Source organism: Procambarus clarkii, chromosome 21 (assembly GCF_040958095.1).
Source record: "Procambarus clarkii isolate CNS0578487 chromosome 21, FALCON_Pclarkii_2.0, whole genome shotgun sequence".
NCBI classification, from domain to species: Eukaryota; Metazoa; Arthropoda; class Malacostraca; order Decapoda; family Cambaridae; genus Procambarus; species Procambarus clarkii.
Genome location: NC_091170.1, coordinates 36,317,270 through 36,337,267, shown reverse-complemented (window position 1 = coordinate 36,337,267; position 19,998 = coordinate 36,317,270). Strand labels below are relative to the sequence as shown.

Sequence of the window (19,998 nt, the reverse complement as noted above, 5' to 3'; positions counted from 1 at the left end):
TAAATGTTTTAATTCTCGTTAAGTTTTTAATTGCACACAAGCTTGCATATCTACATCATGATTCTAAAACGTAACGGAGAACTAAGATCTGATCCTCGATGAGGGTAAGTAAATAATTATAAAAGAAGGCGCCAAGTCGGGGGGGAGTATATAGTACCGTCTCAATGGGGGTAATACATTTAGACATGAATAGTGTAAACAACTATACTATCATGCAGGAGGATTGACCCATCACTCATAAACCATTACGTATATTAGTGATATTGATAATAATTGGAATACAAAGGACATTTTTATCTCAAAATGTTTGAACGCATCGAATGTTCAAACGTATTTTCTCAAAGCTTACATAGGGAAATAACATTGAATTTCACACGATGACTAGTAAACCTCCAAAAAATGCCGAACTTAAATTCAGGCCACTAACGTGTAACCATCTCCAATAACATCCCCGGCCGCACCTACCTATACAGATTTCCCCCGGGTTGGTGTCTTTGTTTGGGGAGACGTCCTGGAAGGAGGAGTTGCAATGACATCGACCTTGAGACACGTTGAACTGGTCGGTCTCGTTCACGCAGAAGGCATTATTGCTGTTACAAAACACGTCTCTGTCACACAACATCGCCTCCGCATCTGTTACACAACAATATCAAAAATATATATATTACCAAGTCAGAAAACAAATTTTTCCATAATTTCTTACAAGTAAAAGCTAACTTACCAGGAACTCCACTTTGTCCAGCCAGTCTTACTTAAAGCAGGTATACGTTTCATTAAGATATATACATAATCTAGTTTTAATGCTTAATTTTATTTGATGTAGATTAATTTACATATACATGTTGTTGAATATGACCGAAAAGGTAAGATTCTAACACGAATTTTCTCAATATTTCTTATATTTCTTTTCACTGTCGATGGTAATTGAAAAATCAATTCTCCAAAATTAATTTTTATTTCTAGTCTGACGCCTGAACGCGTTTCGTAATAACTTATTACATTTTCAAAGACTTTAGTTTACACACACAACTGTAACCTGTAAACACGCCAAATACATCCATACTTATACTCGCATTTGGGTGAGTATAAGTCATTATACTCAATAATGGTGAGTGACCATCTCATTTATTAAGCGATAAACCTAACACATTAAACAAATTAAAATTACCAGATTTATCTATTAATTCACTAGTTTCTGTTATGTATAACAACGTTATTAATTAGTTATTCACAGTTAATGTCACTTGCAGTAGCAGGTAGATAACAAATTATCTTTTAAACCTGTAACGCTTTCTGCAAAATAGCTGCAGTTTAGCCACAAAAAACTGAACATCAACAAACCCTTCAACTCCGTAAAACTGTAAATCAACTAAACATTGTTAACGTACCATTCACTTGGACGGTCCCAGGATCAACTTTAAGGTCAGTGTCTGTGTTGTTGTCGTTAATGACGGCAATAATGGCCTCCTGCAACTGCTCGTTGGAAGTGGCGTTATAGTTGTCTGTCTTCCTGAGGACGACCTTGCCAGTCACCACCAACCTGTCAGTTGTCACCGCCGTGGCCTGAACAGCTTCAGGCGCTTGCCATCTGTGTGGAAGAGATCACTTGACTTTCATTACATATTCGTTGCTTACTTGAATAATATTGATCAAAATTATGCACCATAATTTTGTTTTTCATAACCTTCTCGTTTGAGTAAAAGATTGACTTTTAAAATTCTGCTCTATCTGGGAACAAATATTCTGGAGAGATTGCTGATATTAGAGTTGAAATAGGTGTTGACGATGTACTTAGTTAATAATAATTATAATAATAATTTATTTAGGAACAGTACATACATAGTTGCAGAGTTACAGTACAAACATTCGGTTAGATTTAAAGATAGAGATAGTACATACAATACCTAAAGTGACTAGTACGCATAGCGTTTCGGTCAAAGTTGTTATGTTTAGTTTGCACCAACATACAGTGTATTACCAAAGACAATGGTAGTATGATGACTTCCACTTGACTTAATTCTCTATCTATATGAGCACGTCACTAGGCTACTACCAATGAAAGCTACAATTCTTTAAGGGAAAATATAGAGTGATGCAGCCTAGCCAAGCAGTGGTTAGTATGTCACACGGACCAATGATCAGCAGCTTCCCTTCCCCTCAAGGATGAGCTGTCACTGCCGATATCTTCAACTCTTCACACCGGTACAGGTCGCTGCTCTACTTCCAGACTGTGATGGCACGGTCAACACAAAGTTTTATTATGAAGAAAGATTGGATGAGGTGAGTTACACCGGGCATGTATTTACCTGTGGACAAGTTGTCGCTTGTACCATGACCGTCTCCGCCCTTCCTCGATTATTTTAGACTAAGAAAGAGGAAGGGGTATAGGGAAAGGAAGAGGATAAATGTATGATAAGAGTTTTTGTTAGTGTTACGGGGCCCCTCTGCATAACACTCCTCACTGTCAAGAGTAATATTCCGACATTTTTAAACATGTAAGACAGGTCCAGAGTATCTTTTCTTGTTAAAATTAGAAAGCCACAGGATGCATCATTTTATAATTTTCTAGCTTTCTACACATTCAAGTAGGTAGCCTAGCCTGCCATATTTCAAATATGGCGGCCGGTAGTGTTGTTGGCTTGGTAAAATTTTGGCGCCCAGACAGCAGATGTATGTCTGATGAGTTCGGATGCAGGAATGCAACATGATTGATGGGACGTTACATAGACATGTCATTGCCAATCAACGTGTGACCTGAAGTCACATGACTGATGAGGTCATGTGAGATGGCAATGGTCCAAGAGCCGTCAGTGTCACTCAGGTGGTCACTAGAGGGTGGGTGTGTCAGGTCAGCGCCCAAATTTTGTGAGATTTGTCTCCATGCATTGTGTCAAGCCAACGTAACCAGCGAGATAGCATAAGGATCCACCCGTGTAACTATTTATCTTCAGGAGGAATAAATAGGAAATTTCAGCGAGTCCGCTCAGTATCATGGGCAAGATTCGGGATTGCAGGATCAAATGTGACTTCAGAGGAAGCTGATGGTCGTCAGCGCGGAGGTTGCGGCATGCAGCAAGGTAAGTGTGAGCAAGTGCAGTTACTGCTACTTTAGTGGCATTAAATCTAGTGAGGTACTACACTTGATTTAAGTGTAGTACCTCACGGTCGGGGGATTGAACGCCGACCTGCAAGAAGCGAGACCGTCCAGCTCAACCAGAGCGCAACTCCATAGTCTCCTGAGACTGATGGATGCCTACTACGACTACTACTACACTTGAGCTGGACGGTCTCGCTTCTTGCAGGTCGGCGTTCAATCCCCCGACCGTTCAAGTGGTTGGGCACCATTCCTTTTTCCCCGTTCCGTCATATATCCTTATGCCTTCCAAATGCTATATAATCATAATAGTTTGGCGCTTTCTCCTGATAATTACCTTACTTTACTTTACTAATTAAAGGAATGTAGTGTTAACAGTATCTACCTGCTACTGCAGTGACATTAACTGCGAATAATTAACAGTGGAAGATTACAATGCCAGCAGTGATAACCCATTATTTCAGTGACATATGCGGTGTATACTTAAGGGTTAAGAAGTACAGTGCTAGAACTGATTACCTGTTACTCCAGTGACATTGACTGTGTATAATTAACAGTGGGAGAAGTACAATATAAACCAATGAGAATTTCTGTTACTCAAGTGACATTTTTGAGTGGTAGCCTACGGAATAGGCTCATTAAATTCTCTAGTGGAGTGAAGTGTACTAACAGCCTGAGTCGTGTAGTGTTAACATTCCCTACGGTTTTCGGTAGTGGAATAAAAGTACAGTGTGAGTATAATTCTTGTAGCAGTGTCATTGCATTTAGTGTTTTGTCTTTATTTTATCCACCCATTTTGGTGACGAATTCGAAGATCACCGGAGGTATTAAGAAATTTTATGTGAATTATTTGCCTTGAAGCCTAGTATTCCGAGAGCTTGGAAAGCTCATGAATTAACGACGATTCTGATTTTGACATTATTACTTAAGCATATTTGGTGAAAAGTGACAAGCCTCATTAAGTGTAAGTATAAGTATTTTCCAAAGTTTATTTGAGTTTGTGCTTCCATGGAAGCCAGTTGAGTAATTGTGGTTTCATCCTATTTCAGTGTAGCCTAGCGAGCAAGCTACGCGCAAGGCATTGAACTTAATGCCCGAAACGCTTTGCGTAATAGTGGCTTTAGGCATTGTATGTACTAGCCCTAACTATAAATCCATCACTCTTTGTAAAATCTCTTGTATGTATGTACCTTACCTAAATAAACATTTGATTTGATTTGATTTGAACTTTTTTAGTTGGACTAGGCTTTCAATTTAAGTTTAATGTTTGTAATTTATTTTATCAACTGTATTTTTATGAAACTACATTTTCCCGTTACTCTTCTCTGCCCTTTTTGAGTCTTGACCATCAGTGAGCTGAATTCACGCCTATTTGCTATTGTGTTGCACTAATAGCATGTTAGAATACGGCAAAAGAGACATTGCACAAATTCCTGGTATACGTCCGAAGCAGTGGGTTTACTCCGACGGAGTGAGCTAGGACTCAACCCGCAACAATTGCCTAACTCCCGGGTATTAATTTTACCGTTTGATGAACAGAAGAACCATGTCCAACCGTTACTGTTCTGCTCTGGGATTGAACCCGGGTCCCTCGGTTGTGAGCCGAGGCTATAGAATGGTGATTGACAACCCGTGTTTAGCACTAGAGACGGACACAACACGTGATACTGAATATCGCACACCACTTAGGGAATGGTTCCTTCAAATTCTTGACACATTTCCCACACTTTAGTATTGCAAACACATACAGATAATTTCTAATATTATTTGTTATAAATCAGAATATTACATTAAACAGCCAAATAATATTTGGGAGTAAACCAACTGAAAACGGTATATTGCTTATGCTGTCGAAATTAAGGTCCGATCACTCAAAGTTTTGATTAATCTCCATCAAGAGGAAGATCATTAATATATTCTGTGAGGCTCCCGGTGATTCACTAGACGCGTTACCACGTCGCCAGGTCCAACAGGACACGAGAATAAACTATTTCTCAGAATAACACACGCCACTGTCTTGTACAGTATGTATTTAAATGCGCAGGCGGCGGGGCATCAACACATCTACATGCGTGGAGAACTTCAGCTAACTTATATACCTATAAAGCAAAAGTTGATTATAGTTAGATATGTTCAGATACTGTATATCATGAATAAGTGGGAATTGTGCAATCCATTCTTCCAAATTAATATGAATAAAATATAGACTATTTCATCCCCTCAAAAGTCCACGCTTTGTACTATTGTATTCAACAGGGCATAAAAATGCAACAACTTAATCAAATCTATCCTAGGCATAATATAAGCAATTCTAGGTTCAATATAAGTAATTTTAGCCCTAATGTAGTACATATATGTATTGTACTTAGCCTTGGAAAATTATAATAAAGATGTTATTCACGTCTTTCTCGGACCCTCTACAATACCAGTAGTGCAAAACATACTTTTTTATTGGGCGGCACAGTCCAGTATTTGTACATATACTCTTTACTCACACTATGTACTACCATTTTTTAGAACATACTTTGCATTTTATCAGTTAACAAGCACACAAAATTCCCACCGAGTACTTCTAAATAATAAAATTAACGACCAAACCACACATCAGAAAATGGAGAAACGACGAAGTTTCGGTCCCTCCTGGAGCATTATCAAGTCGTGATGATGGTCCAGGACGGATCGAAACGTCGTTTCTCTATTTTCCGATACTTCTTTATGCTTCTTTACAGCCACGTTACTGTGACTCATCGTCTGTAATAATGTTAATTGTCGCCACGTGATTGGCAAATTATCATTAGTTAAATTATATTTTGACAAAATTTGACTTTCTGATTAAATCTGACGGTAAATTTTCTTTAATAATAAGATTGATGATGACCTTTTAGGTGTGTTCCTCCTGAGTCTGGTAGAGTAGTGCTGGGAGTTGGGAGGAGCAGTGGGCGCCGCACCCACTGACTCAGCCTGGCGTCTCTTCCTGGCAGCATGCGGGGGCCGGGGGGCCAGGAGCTGGGCGTCGCAGCCCTCGGGGTCACCCTCAGGGTACACCACCATCTCTGTGAAGTTCTGGTACTGGTCCAGCATGTTGCCTTCTGTGGCCGCCGTCAGGTACTGTTTACACACACACAAAAAAACTTAAGGATAAAGGAAGCCAAAGAAGATTCTCCAGCTTCTACTCGAGACAGTTTCTATTAATATTCACTCAAACTTATATGAATGAGTTTGAGTGAATATTAATAGAAACTGTTTCGTGTAAAAGCTGAAGTCTCTTCTTGATTTTCTTTATTCATGAGGATAGTTGGAAATATGCATGAGGATATTTCTAACCTACGGCTAAAACAATCCATCGACCCCCCCTGTCTATTATGTTACCCTGAAATTTGTTCCATAAATCAAACAACGGTTTCCAAACCAGTATTTACCCATTGTCGAGTTCTTATATATATCCCCATCGTTATACTCATTCATCTAGTATATACTTCAGTCAAGTTACCCCTTACTCGACGTCTTTATAGAAACCGTAATTTCATTTTTAGTAATCTCTTCGTTCCGAAGATGTCTTTCACCGGGGAGGGAGTTATCAGGGGAAAGCGCCAAGCCATTACGACTATATGACTTTGTTATAGCTCTATATAACGACTATATAACTTTGTTTTATAGTCGTTATATACACTGGGGATTAACTTTGTTATCCTTCTTTGTACTTGTTCAAGTGAATTTATGATCATTCTATAGTACTGAGACCAGAACTGTAGAAAGATACAGTATTAAATGTCTTGTCGCTAACGCTCCAAGGAATAGATCCCTGTAATCGTTTTGTTTTATTCTGTACATTTATGCGTTGAATTTTTGGCTTATCCCTACTTGGAATTTTTGGCTTATCCCTACTTGGAATTTTTGGATTATCCCTACTTGGAATTTTTGGCTTTTAAAAGATTCCTACTAATCGTGACTCTCCCAGTTGATATCTGGAAGCTTTTATTATTGCCTAACCTCGGAAGCCTACAGTTTTTCAGCGCTAAACTGCATCTGTCAAGTTTTCGTCTATTTTGAAAGCCGATCTAGATCGCCGTGTAGCGATTTTGTATCTTCATCTGAATTAATTTCTCAGCCTTTGTTTTATATCGTCAGCAAATTTGCAAATGTTACTTTTCTGTCTGTTTGTTCGAGGTTGAAAGCCAGACACTTCAGGTTAGTCTCACCATACCTTGCAGGGTGACTGGTGGGTGTTCGGGGATGGTCATAGGTCGGCAGAGTCGACCTCCCCCCCTCCCCCCCTTTGCATAAAAGGGCAAATTATATAAATTCCAATCTCACTAAATATCAGACAATGCTCTCTAAGATTTATCCATTATAATATTTTCTAAATGATGATTAAATATTAGTCTTAGGTAATTTATATTTTATGAAAACAGTGTGTAGTATAAATGGGTACAGTGGTGAATGGTAAGTAATGAAAAGTGGGGAAGGATAAGGAAGGTGGTTAAGGGTAAGGAAGGTGGTTAAGGGTAAAGGGTAAGGAAGGTGGTGAAGGGTTACAGGTAAGTTAGGTGACGAAGCATAGCGAAGGTGGTGAAATTTTGGCATGATCAGCGCTTAGTGTTTTGCATTATAGTTGAGCCAAAATGCAAGAGCTAGAGTCGTCATGGGGTTCATTGCATCAGGCTTGATGCCTGATGCCCTAAGCATCAGGTTTGAATCCTTAGACAGACTGAAAATCAGACATTCTTATACATTCAGCTTACGTACATAGCATGGTTTAAAAGCATAAATAGCCTATGTATCTTGAGTATTTGCTATCACCTGGAAATTGATGAATTGTGCGTGTAGCAGAGAACTAATTACTGTACCTGTTCCCACAGTGTATCGCTTTGGTGATAGATCATGTAACCAAAGATTGTCTGTGTTACTGCCTGTGGAGAAGGTGCAAGTTGCTGGGGTCGGTGATATTAGCAGACATTTTATCTTGGACCTTTTTTTGTAAACACACACACACACACACACACACGGTCAACACTTACCAGGTGTTGGATGGTTTTCAAGAGGTCTTGATATAACGGGGAAGTGTTGTTGCAGTACTGGAGGTTCCAGGGCGTGTCCTGGACGGTCATCTGGGTCTCGTGGTTCTTCAACTCTGCCGCCACATCACACAGTAAATACGTTAGCGTTACAAGAACATGCCGTTAATGCAGAGAGAAGAATTTTTTATTATTGAGGAAGAGAGAACAGCTTCATTGAAGATGGCTGAACCATCTCATGGAAATCGATTCATCATCGATCAATCACCCCCCCCTTGCCTGCCACGCGTTTGGAACAAGATACCACAACAGACACTACAGAAGTCGTCAACAGGCCAGTTGAAAACAGAGGGTCACAATTGAGTCCAACTTCACTCCGTATCGAATATTAATAATGTAGTAAAAATTAATACAAATAAATAAAATATTATAAAAATAAAAAATTTTCTTACAAGTAAATGAAAAAAAATATGGAGTCAATTTAAGATGCGCAATGTGTTATTTACTACTTGAGTACAGTTAGACAAAATGTGGTATGACCCTCTAGGAGGAGGAGGATCTAGGGGCACTACACGATCCCTGGGGCACTACACGATCCCTAGGGCACTACACGATCCCTGGGGCACTACACGATCCCTGGGGCACTACACGATCCCTGGGGCACCACACGAGCCCTGGGGCACTACACGATCCCTGGGGCACCACACGATCCCTAGGGCACTACACGATCCCTGGGGCACTACACGATCCCTGGGGCACTACACGATCCCTGGGGCACTACACGATCCCTGGGGCACCACACGAGCCCTGGGGCACTACACGATCCCTGGGGCACCACACGATCCCTGGGGCACTACACGATCCCTGGGGCACCACACGATCCCTGGGGCACCCCAAAACTACCACGAAAGCATGAGCCTAACGATTATTTAGCAACCTTTGATATTGTAAGTTGTCAAAGGCTTCTCTGGATGTCTTAAATATTTTGCTTATTGTGGAATTTTTAGTCTCCAGTTTTGAAATACAGTATTATGATTAACATGTTTTTGTAACACGGAACACTTACAGTGATTCTTATGTAATATGTTTCGCTGAATTCCGACCTAAAGTCAGATTTTTGTTTATCAGCGATAGTTTCCATCCGACACAATTTCTTTTACTCATTCAGTGACTGAATTTATGAGTTGTGTGAACTGTGGAGCTCATATTAAGATCTGGAAGGTAATATGTCTCTAAAAATTCCACAAAAGCGATTGCAAAACCTTGTGTGATACAAAGAGAGAGTCAACAAACCTTTGCAGGTGGAGCCAGCCACGTAGCTGGACTTCTGGTAGCCGGCCATACACAGGCACCGTGCCTGGCCGCTCTCGTCCCTCTGGCAGCGTTCGAAATTCTCAACGTCGCAGCCGGACAAGCTGGGATTAACAGCCTGGTGATTGTCATCGTCGCTAACAAATGTGTCGTCACACACCGCAGGAGGTGGAGAGGTTGTGGCGGTTGTAGGCGCCGGGGTTGTCGTACTAGTAGATGAAGTGAGCTCTGTTGTTACTGGTGTGTGTACGTGGCTTGAAGCCTCCCTCATAGTAGTGAGGGAGGAGGTCGCTGTTGGCTCAGTTACAGTAGTGAAGGAGGAGGTCGATGTTGGCCCAGTTACTGTAGTGAGGGAGGAGGTTGCTGTTAGCTCAGTTACAGTAGTGAAGGAGGAGGTCCCTGTTGGTTCTGTTACTATAGTGAAGGAGGAGGTCGCTGTTGGCTGAGTTACTGAGGTGAAGGAGGAGGTCGCTGTTGGCTCAGTTACTGTAGTGAGGGAGGAGGTCGCTGTTGGCTCAGTTACAGTAGTGAAGGAGGAGGTCGCTGTTGGCTCAGTTACAGTAGTGAAGGAGGAGGTCGCTGTTGGTTCAGTTACTGTAGTGAGGGAGGAGGTCGCTGTTGGCTCAGTTACTGTAGTGAAGGAGGAGGTTGCTGTTGGCTCAGTTACAGTAGTGAGGGAGGAGGTCGCTGTTGGCTCAGTTACAGTAGTGAGGGAAGAGGTCGCTGTTGGCTCAGTTACAGTAGTGAGAGAGGATGTCGCTGTTGGCTCAGTTACAGTAATGAGGGAGGAGGTCGCTGTTGGCTCAGTTACTGTAGTGAGAGAGGAGGTCGCTGTTGGCTCAGTTACAGTAGTGAGGGAGGAGGTCGCTGTTGGTTCAGTTACAGTAGTGAGGGAGGAGGTCCCTGTTGGTTCAGTTACTGTAGTGAAGGAGGAGGTCGCTGTTGACTCAGTTACTGTAGCGAAGGAGGAGGTCCCTGTTTGTTCAGTTACAGTAGTGAAGGGGGTCCCTGTTGGTTTAGTTACAGTAGTGAGGGAGGAGGTCGCTGTTGGCTCAGTTAAAGTAGTGAAGGAGGAGGTCCCTGTTGGTTCAGTTACAGTAGTGACGGAGGAGGTCGTTGTTGGCTCAGTTACAGTAGTGAGGGAGGAGGTCGCTGTTGGCTCAGTTACTGTAGTGAAGGAGGAGGTTGCTGTTGGTTCAGTTACTGTAGTGACGGCGGAGGTCGCTGTTGGCTCAGTTACAGTAGTGAGGGAGGAGGTCCCTGTTGGTACAGTTACTGTAGTGAGGGAGGAGGTTGCTGTTGGCTCAGTTACAGTAGTGAGGGAGGAGGTCGCCGGTGGCTCAGTTACAGTAGTGAAGGAGGAGGTCGCTGTTGGCTCAGTTACAGTAGTGAGGGAGGAGGTCGCCGTTGGCTCAGTTACAGTAGTGAAGGAGGAGGTCGCTGTTGGCTCAGTTACTGTAGTGAGGGAGGAGGTCGCTGTTGGCTCAGTTACAGAAGTGAGGGAGGAGGTCGCCGTTGGCTCAGTTACAGTAGTGAAGGAGGAGGTCGCTGTTGGCTCAGTTACTGTAGTGAAGGAGGAGGTCGCTGTTGGCTCAGTTACAGTAGTTTGGGAGGTCCCTGTTGGTTCTGTTACTGTAGTGAAGGAGGAGGTCGCTGTTGGCTCAGTTACTGTAGTGAAGGAGGAGGTCGATGTTGGCTCAGTTACAGTAGTGAGGGAGGAGGTCGCCGTTGGCTCAGTTACATGTAGTGAAGGAGGAGGTCGCTGTTGGCTCAGTTACTGTAGTGAGGGAGGAGGTCGCTGTTGGCTCAGTTACAGTAGTGAAGGAGGAGGTCGCTGTTGGCTCAGTTACTGTAGTGAGGGAGGAGGTCGCTGTTGGCTCAGTTACAGTAGTGAAGGAGGAGGTCGCTGTTGGCTCAGTTACAGTAGTGAAGGAGGAGGTCGCTGTTGGTTCAGTTACTGTAGTGAGGGAGGAGGTCGCTGTTGGCTCAGTTACTGTAGTGAAGGAGGAGGTTGCTGTTGGCTCAGTTACAGTAGTGAGGGAGGAGGTCCCTATTGGTACAGTTACTGTAGTGAGGGAGGAGGTCGCTGTTTGCTCAGTTACAGTAGTGAGGGAGGAGGTCGCTGTTGGCTCAGTTACAGTAATGAGGGAGGAGGTCGCTGTTGGCTCAGTTACTGTAGTGAGGGAGGAGGTCGCTATTGGCTCAGTTACTGTAGTGAGGGAGGAGGTCGCTGTTGGCTCAGTTACAGTAGTGAAGGAGGAGGTCGCTGTTGGCTCAGTTACAGTAGTGAAGGAGGAGGTCGCTGTTGGTTCAGTTACTGTAGTGAGGGAGGAGGTCGCTGTTGGCTCAGTTACTGTAGTGAAGGAGGAGGTTGCTGTTGGCTCAGTTACAGTAGTGAGGGTGGAGGTCCCTGTTGGTACAGTTACTGTAGTTAGGGAGGAGGTCCATGTTGGCTCAGTTACTGTAGTGAGGGAGGAGGTCGCTGTTGGCTCAGTTACTGTAGTGAAGGAGGAGGTTGCTGTTGGCTCAGTTACAGTAGTGAGGGAGAAGGTCCCTGTTGGTACAGTTACTGTAGTGAGGGAGGAGGTCCATGTTGGCTCAGTTACAGTAGTGAGGGAGGAAGTCGCTGTTGGCTCAGTTACAGAAGTGAAGGAGGAGGTCGCTGTTGGCTCAGTTACAGTAATGAGGGAGGAGGTCGCTATTGGCTCAGTTACTGTAGTGAGGGAGGAGGTCGCTGTTGGCTCAGTTGCAGTAGTGAAGGAGGAGGTCGCTGTTGGCTCAGTTACAGTAGTGAAGGAGGAGGTCGCTGTTGGTTCAGTTACAGTAATGAGGGAGGAGGTCGCTGTTGGCTCAGTTACAGTAGTGAGTGAGGAGGTCGCTGTTGGCTCAGTTACAGTAGTGAGGGAGGAGGTCGCTGTTGGCTCAGATGCAGTAGTGAAGGAGGAGGTCGTTGTTGGCTCAGTTACAGTAGTGAGGGAGGAGGTCGCTGTTGGTTCAGTTACAGTAGTGAGGGAGGAGGTCCCTGTTGGTTCAGTTACTGTAGTGACGGAGGAGGTCGCTGTTGGCTCAGTTACAGTAGTGAGGGAAGAGGTCGCTGTTGGCTCAGTTACTGTAGTGACGGAGGAGGTTGCTGTTAGCTCAGTTACAGTAGTGAGGGAAGAGGTCGCTGTTGGCTCAGTTACAGTAGTGAAGGAGGAGGTCCCTGTTGGTTCAGTTACAGGAGTGAGGGAGGAGGTCGCTGTTGGCTCAGTTACAGTAGTGAGGGAGGAGGTTGCTGTTGGTTCAGTTACAATAGTGACGGAGGAGGTCCCTGTTGGTTCAGTTACAGAAGTGAGGGAGGAGGTCGCTGTTGGTTCAGTTACAGTAGTGAGGGAGGAGGTCGCTGTTGGTTCAGTTACTGTAGAGAAGGAGGAGGTCGCTGTTGGTTCAGTTACAATAGTGACGGAGGAGGTCCCTGTTGGTTCAGTTACAGTAGTGAGGGAGGAGGTCGCTGTTGGTTCAGTTACAGTAGTGAGGGAGGAGGTCGCTGTTGGCTCAGTTACAGTAGTGAGGAAGGAGGTCGCTGTTGGTTCAGTTTCTGTAGTGAAGGAGGAGGTCCCTGTTGGTTCAGTTACAGTAGTGAGGGAGGAGGTCCCTGTTGGTTCATTTACTGTAGTGAGGGAGGAGGTCGCTGTTGGTTCAGTTACTGTAGTGACGGAGGAGGTCACTGTTGGCTGAGTTACAGTAGTGAGGGAGGAGGTCCCTGTTGGTTCAGTTACAGTAGTGAAGGAGGAGGTCGCTGTTGGCTCAGTTACAGTAGTGAGGGAGGAGGTCGCTGTTGGCTCAGTTACAGTAGTGAGGGAGGAGGTCGCTGTTGGTTCAGTTACTGTAGTGACGGAGGAGGTCGCTGTTAGCTCAGTTACAGTAGTGAGGGAGGAGGTCACTGTTGGCTCAGTTACTGTAGTGACGGAGGAGGTCGCTGTTAGCTCAGTTACAGTAGTGAGGGAGGAGGTCACTGTTGGCTCAGTTACAGTAGTGAGGGAGGAGGTCGCTGTTGGCTCAGTTACAGTAGTGAAGGAGGAGGTCGCTGTTGGCTCACTTACTGTAGTGAGGGAGGAGGTCGCTGTTGGCTCAGTTACAGTAGTGAGGGAGGAGGTCGCTGTTGGTTCAGTTACAGTAGTGAGGGAGGAGGTCGCTGTTGGTTCAGTTACAGTAGTGAGGGAGGATGTCGCGGTTGGTTCAGTTACTGTAGTGAAGGAGGAGGTCGCTGTTGGCTCAGTTACAGTAGTGAGAGAGGAGGTCCCTGTTGGCTCAGTTCCAGTAGTGAGGGAGGAGGTCGCTGTTGGCTCAGTTACTGTAGTGAAGGGGGAGGTCCCTGTTTGTTCAGTTACAGTAGTGAAGGGGGTCCCTGTTGGTTTAGTTACAGTAGTGAGGGAGGAGGTCGCTGTTGGCTCAGTTACAGTGCTGAAGGAGGAGGGCCCTGTTGGTTCAGTTACAGTAGTGAGGGAGGAGGTCGCTGTTGGCTGAGTTACTGTAGTGAAGGAGGAGGTCGCTGTTGGCTCAGTTACTGTAGTGAGGGAGGAGGTCGCTGTTGGCTCAGTTACAGTAGTGAAGGAGGAGGTCGCTGTTGGGTCAGTTACTGTAGTGAGGGAGGAGGTCGCTGTTGGCTCAGTTACAGTAGTGAAGGAGGTCGCTGTTGGCTCAGTTACAGTAGTGAAGGAGGAGGTCGCTGTTGGCTCAGTTACTGTAGTGAAGGAGGAGGTCGCTGTTGGTTCAGGTACTGTAGTGAGGGAGGAGGTCGCTGTTGGCTGAGTTACTGTAGTGAAGGAGGAGGTCGCTGTTGGCTCAGTTACTGTAGTGAGGGAGGAGGTCGCTGTTGGCTCAGTTACAGTAGTGAAGGAGGAGGTCGCTGTTGGCTCAGTTACTGTAGTGAGGGAGGAGGTCGCTGTTGGCTCAGTTACAGTAGTGAAGGAGGAGGTCGCTGTTGGCTCAGTTACAGTAGTGAAGGAGGAGGTCGCTGTTGGTTCAGTTACTGTAGTGAGGGAGGAGGTCGCTGTTGGCTCAGTTACTGTAGTGAAGGAGGAGGTTGCTGTTGGCTCAGTTACAGTAGTGAGGGAGGAGGTTCCTGTTGGCTCAGTTACAGTAGTGAGGGAGAAGGTCGCTGTTGGCTCAGTTACAGTAGTGAGGAAGGAGGTCGCTGTTGGCTCAGTTACAGTAGTGAGGGAAGAGGTCGCTGTTGGCTCAGTTACAGTAGTGAGGGAGGATGTCGCTGTTGGCTCAGTTACAGTAATGAGGGAGGAGGTCGCTGTTGGCTCAGTTACTGTAAAGAAGGAGGAGGTCGCTATTGGCTCAGTTACTGTAGTGAGGGAGGAGGTCGCTGTTGGCTCAGTTACAGTAGTGAAGGAGGAGGTCGCTGTTGGCTCAGTTACAGTAGTGAAGGAGGAGGTCGATGTTGGTTCAGTTACAGTAGTGAGGGAGGAGGTCGCCGTTGGCTCAGTTACAGTAGTGAAGGAGGAGGTCGCTGATGGCTCAGTTACTGTAGTGAGGGAGGAGGTCGCTGTTGGCTCAGTTACAGTTGTTTGGGAGGGGGTCCCTGTTGGTTCTGTTACTGTAGTGAAGGAGGAGGTCGCTGTCGGCTCAGTTACTGTAGTGAAGGAGGAGATCGCTGTTGGTTCAGTTACTGTAGTGAGGGAGGAGGTCGCTGTTGGCTGAGTTACTGTAGTGAAGGAGGAGGTCGCTGTTGGCTCAGTTACTGTAGTGAGGGAGGAGGTCGCTGTTGGCTCAGTTACAGTAATGAAGGAGGAGGTCGCTGTTGGTTCAGTTACTGTAGTGAGGGAGGAGGTCGCTGTTGGCTCAGTTACTGTAGTGAAGGAGGAGGTTGCTGTTGGCTCAGTTACAGTAGTGAGGGAGGAGGTCGCTGTTGGGTCAGTTACAGTAGTGAGGGAAGAGGTCGCTGTTGGCTCAGTTACAGTAGTGAGAGGGGATGTCGCTGTTGGCACAGTTACAGTAATGAGGGAGGAGGTCGCTGTTGGCTCAGTTACTGTAGTGAGAGAGGAGGTCGCTGTTGGCTCAGTTACAGTAGTGAGGGAGGAGGTCGCTGTTGGTTCAGTTACAGTAGTGAGGGAGGAGGTCGCTGTTGGTTCAGTTACAGTAGTGAGGGAGGAGGTCCCTGTTGGTTCAGTTACTGTAGTGAAGGAGGAGGTCGCTGTTGACTCAGTTACTGTAGTGAAGGAGGAGGTCCCTGTTTGTTCAGTTACAGTAGTGAAGGAGGAGGTCGCTGTTGGCTCAGTTACAGTAGTGAGGGAGGAGGTTGTTGTTGGTTCAGTTACAATAGTGACGGAGGAGGTCCCTGTTGGTTCAGTTACAGAAGTGAGGGAGGAGGTCGCTGTTGGTTCAGTTACAGTAGTGAGGGAGGAGGTCGCTGTTGGTTCAGTTACTGTAGAGAAGGAGGAGGTCGCTGTTGGTTCAGTTACAATAGTGACGGAGGAGGTCCCTGTTGGTTCAGTTACAGTAGTGAGGGAGGAGGTCGCTGTTGGTTCAGTTACAGTAGTGAGGGAGGAGGTCGCTGTTGGCTCAGTTACAGTAGTGAGGAAGGAGGTCGCTGTTGGTTCAGTTTCTGTAGTGAAGGAGGAGGTCCCTGTTGGTTCAGTTACAGTAGTGAGGGAGGAGGTCCCTGTTGGTTCAGTTACTGTAGTGAGGGAGGAGGTCGCTGTTGGTTCAGTTACTGTAGTGACGGAGGAGGTCACTGTTGGCTGAGTTACAGTAGTGAGGGAGGAGGTCCCTGTTGGTTCAGTTACAGTAGTGAAGGAGGAGGTCGCTGTTGGCTCAGTTACAGTAGTGAGGGAGGAGGTCGCTGTTGGCTCAGTTACAGTAGTGAGGGAGGAGGTCGCTGTTGGTTCAGTTACTGTAGTGACGGAGGAGGTCGCTGTTAGCTCAGTTACAGTAGTGAGGGAGGAGGTCACTGTTGGCTCAGTTACTGTAGTGACGGAGGAGGTCGCTGTTAGCTCAGTTACAGTAGTGAGGGAGGAGGTCACTGTTGGGTCAGTTACAGTAGTGAGGGAGGAGGTCGCTGTTGGCTCAGTTACAGTAGTGAAGGAGGAGGTCGCTGTTGGCTCACTTACTGTAGTGAGGGAGGAGGTCGCTGTTGGCTCAGTTACAGTAGTGAGGGAGGAGGTCGCTGTTGGTTCAGTTACAGTAGTGAGGGAGGAGGTCGCTGTTGGTTCAGTTACAGTAGTGAGGGAGGATGTCGCTGTTGGTTCAGTTACTGTAGTGAAGGAGGAGGTCCCTGTTGGTTTAGTTACAGTAGTGAGGGAGGAGGTCGCTGTTGGTTCAGTTACAGTAGTGAGGGAGGAGGTCGCTGTTGACTCAGTTACTGTAGTGAAGGAGGAGGTCCCTGTTTGTTCAGTTACAGTAGTGAAGGGGGTCCCTGTTGGTTTAGTTACAGTAGTGAGGGAGGAGGTCGCTGTTGGCTCAGTTACAGTACTGAAGGAGGAGGTCCCTGTTGGTTCAGTTACAGTAGTGAGGGAGGAGGTTGCTGTTGGCTGAGTTACTGTAGTGAAGGAGGAGGTCGCTGTTGGCTCAGTTACTGTAGTGAGGGAGGAGGTCGCTGTTGGCTCAGTTACAGTAGTGAAGGAGGAGGTCGCTGTTGGCTCAGTTACTGTAGTGAGGGAGGAGGTCGCTGTTGGCTCAGTTACAGTAGTGAAGGAGGAGGTCGCTGTTGGCTCAGTTACAGTAGTGAAGGAGGAGGTCGCTGTTGGCTCAGTTACTGTAGTGAAGGAGGAGGTCGCTGTTGGTTCAGGTACTGTAGTGAGGGAGGAGGTCGCTGTTGGCTGAGTTACTGTAGTGAAGGAGGAGGTCGCTGTTGGCTCAGTTACTGTAGTGAGGGAGGAGGTCGCTGTTGGCTCAGTTACAGTAGTGAAGGAGGAGGTCGCTGTTGGCTCAGTTACTGTAGTGAGGGAGGAGGTCGCTGTTGGCTCAGTTACAGTAGTGAAGGAGGAGGTCGCTGTTGGCTCAGCTACAGTAGTGAAGGAGGAGGTCGCTGTTGGTTCAGTTACTGTAGTGAGGGAGGAGGTCGCTGTTGGCTCAGTTACTGTAGTGAAGGAGGAGGTTGCTGTTGGCTCAGTTACAGTAGTGAGGGAGGAGGTCGCTGTTGGCTCAGTTACAGTAGTGAGGAAGGAGGTCGCTGTTGGCTCAGTTACTGTAAAGAAGGAGGAGGTCGCTATTGGCTCAGTTACTGTAATGAGGGAGGAGGTCGCTGTTGGCTCAGTTACAGTAGTGAAGGAGGAGGTCGCTGTTGGCTCAGTTATAGTAGTGAAGGAGGAGGTCGCTGTTGGTTCAGTTACTGTAGTGAGGGAGGAGGTCGCTGTTGGCTCAGTTACTGTAGTGAAGGAGGAGGTTGCTGTTGGCTCAGTTACAGTAGTGAGGGAGGAGGTCGCCGTTGGCTCAGTTACAATAGTGAAGGAGGAGGTCGCTGTTGGCTCAGTTACTGTAGTGAGGGAGGAGGTCGCTGTTGGCTCAGTTACAGTTGTTTGGGAGGAGGTCCCTGTTGGTTCTGTTACTGTAGTGAAGGAGGAGGTCGCTGTCGGCTCAGTTACTGTAGTGAAAGAGGAGATCGCTGTTGGTTCAGTTACTGTAGTGAGGGAGGAGGTCGCTGTTGGCTGAGTTACTGTAGTGAAGGAGGAGGTCGCTGTTGGCTCAGTTACTGTAGTGAGGGAGGAGGTCGCTGTTGGCTCAGTTACAGTAGTGAAGGAGGAGGTCGCTGTTGGCTCAGTTACAGTAGTGAAGGAGGAGGTCGCTGTTGGTTCAGTTACTGTAGTGAGGGAGGAGGTCGCTGTTGGCTCAGTTACTGTAGTGAAGGAGGAGGTTGCTGTTGGCTCAGTTACAGTAGTGAGGGAGGAGGTCGCTGTTGGCTCAGTTACAGTAGTGAGGGAAGAGGTCGCTGTTGGCTCAGTTACAGTAGTGAGAGAGGATGTCGCTGTTGGCTCAGTTACAGTAATGAGGGAGGAGGTCGCTGTTGGCTCAGTTACTGTAGTGAGAGAGGAGGTCGCTGTTGGCTCAGTTACAGTAGTGAGGGAGGAGGTCGCTGTTGGTTCAGTTACAGTAGTGAGGGAGGAGGTCGCTGTTGGTTCAGTTACAGTAGTGAGGGAGGAGGTCCCTGTTGGTTCAGTTACTGTAGTGAAGGAGGAGGTCGCTGTTGACTCAGTTACTGTAGTGAAGGAGGAGGTCCCTGTTTGTTCAGTTACAGTAGTGAAGGGGGTCCCTGTTGGTTTAGTTAGAGTAGTAAGGGAGGAGGTCGCTGTTGGCTCAGTTACAGTAGTGAAGGAGGAGGTCCCTGTTGTTTCAGTTACAGTAGTGACGGAGGAGTTCGTTGTTGGCTCAGTTACAGTAGTGAGGGAGGAGGTCGCTGTTGGCTCAGTTACTGTAGTGAAGGAGGAGGTCGCTGTTGGTTCAGTTACTGTAGTGACGGCGGAGGTCGCTGTTCGCTCAGTTACAGTAGTGAGGGAGGAGGTCCCTGTTGGTACAGTTACTGTAGTGAGGGAGGAGGTTGCTGTTGGCTCAGTTACAGTAGTGAGGGAGGTGGTCGCCGTTGGCTCAGTTACAGTAGTGAAGGAGGAGGTCGCTGTTGGCTCAGTTACAGTAGTGAGGGAGGAGGTCGCCGTTGGCTCAGTTACAGTAGTGAAGGAGGAGGTCGCTGTTGGCTCAGTTACTCTAGTGAGGGAGGAGGTCGCTGTTGGCTCAGTTACAGTAGTGAGGGAGGAGGTCGCCGTTGGCTCAGTTACAGTAGTGAAGGAGGAGGTCGCTGTTGGCTCAGTTACTGTAGTGAGGGAGGAGGTCGCTGTTGGCTCAGTTACAGTAGTTTGGGAGGTCCCTGTTGGTTCTGTTACTGTAGTGAAGGAGGAGGCCGCTGTTGGCTCAGTTACTGTAGTGAAGGAGGAGGTCGCTGTTGGTTCAGTTACTATAGTGAGGGAGGAGGTCGGTGTTGACTGGGTTACTGTAGTGAAGGAGGAGGTCGCTGTTGGCTCAGTTACTGTAGTGAGGGAGGAGGTCGCTGTTGGCTCAGTTACAGTAGTGAAGGAGGAGGTCGCTGTTGGCTCAGTTACTGTAGTGAGGGAGGAGGTCGCTGTTGGCTCAGTTACAGTAGTGAAGGAGGAGGTCACTGTTGGCTCAGTTACTGTAGTGAAGGAGGAGGTTGCTGTTGGCTCAGTTACAGTAGTGAGGGAGGAGGTCCCTATTGGTACAGTTACTGTAGTGAGGGAGGAGGTCGCTGTTTGCTCAGTTACAGTAGTGAGGGAGGAGGTCGCTGTTGGCTCAGTTACAGTAGTGAGGGAAGAGGTCGCTGTTGGCTCAGTTACAGTAGTGAAGGAGGATGTCGCTGTTGGCTCAGTTACAGTAATGAGGGAGGAGGTCGCTGTTGGCTCAGTTACTGTAGTGAGGGAGGAGGTCGCTATTGGCTCAGTTACTGTAGTGAGGGAGGAGGTCGCTGTTGGCTCAGTTACAGTAGTGAGGGAGGAGGTCGCTGTTGGTTCAGTTACTGTAGTGACGGAGGAGGTCGCTGTTGGCTCAGTTACTGTAGTGAAGGATGAGGTTGCTGTTGGCTCA

At 46.7% G+C, this 19,998-nt stretch overlaps 1 protein-coding gene across 1 annotated transcript in view; it reads right to left on the bottom strand.

The window, feature by feature from the left end:
- Window positions 1-19,998, bottom strand: part of LOC123760607 (uncharacterized) — a 66,951-nt gene that overhangs the window by 16,495 nt on the left and 30,458 nt on the right. The window contains exons 2-5 of the mRNA XM_069328330.1: window positions 8,113-8,225; window positions 5,973-6,202; window positions 1,389-1,588; window positions 466-633 (exon numbers count right to left, since the gene is read on the bottom strand). Coding sequence (XP_069184431.1) covers window positions 466-633; window positions 1,389-1,588; window positions 5,973-6,202; window positions 8,113-8,225 — 711 coding nt within the window. The remainder of the gene's footprint in view (window positions 1-465; window positions 634-1,388; window positions 1,589-5,972; window positions 6,203-8,112; window positions 8,226-19,998) is intronic.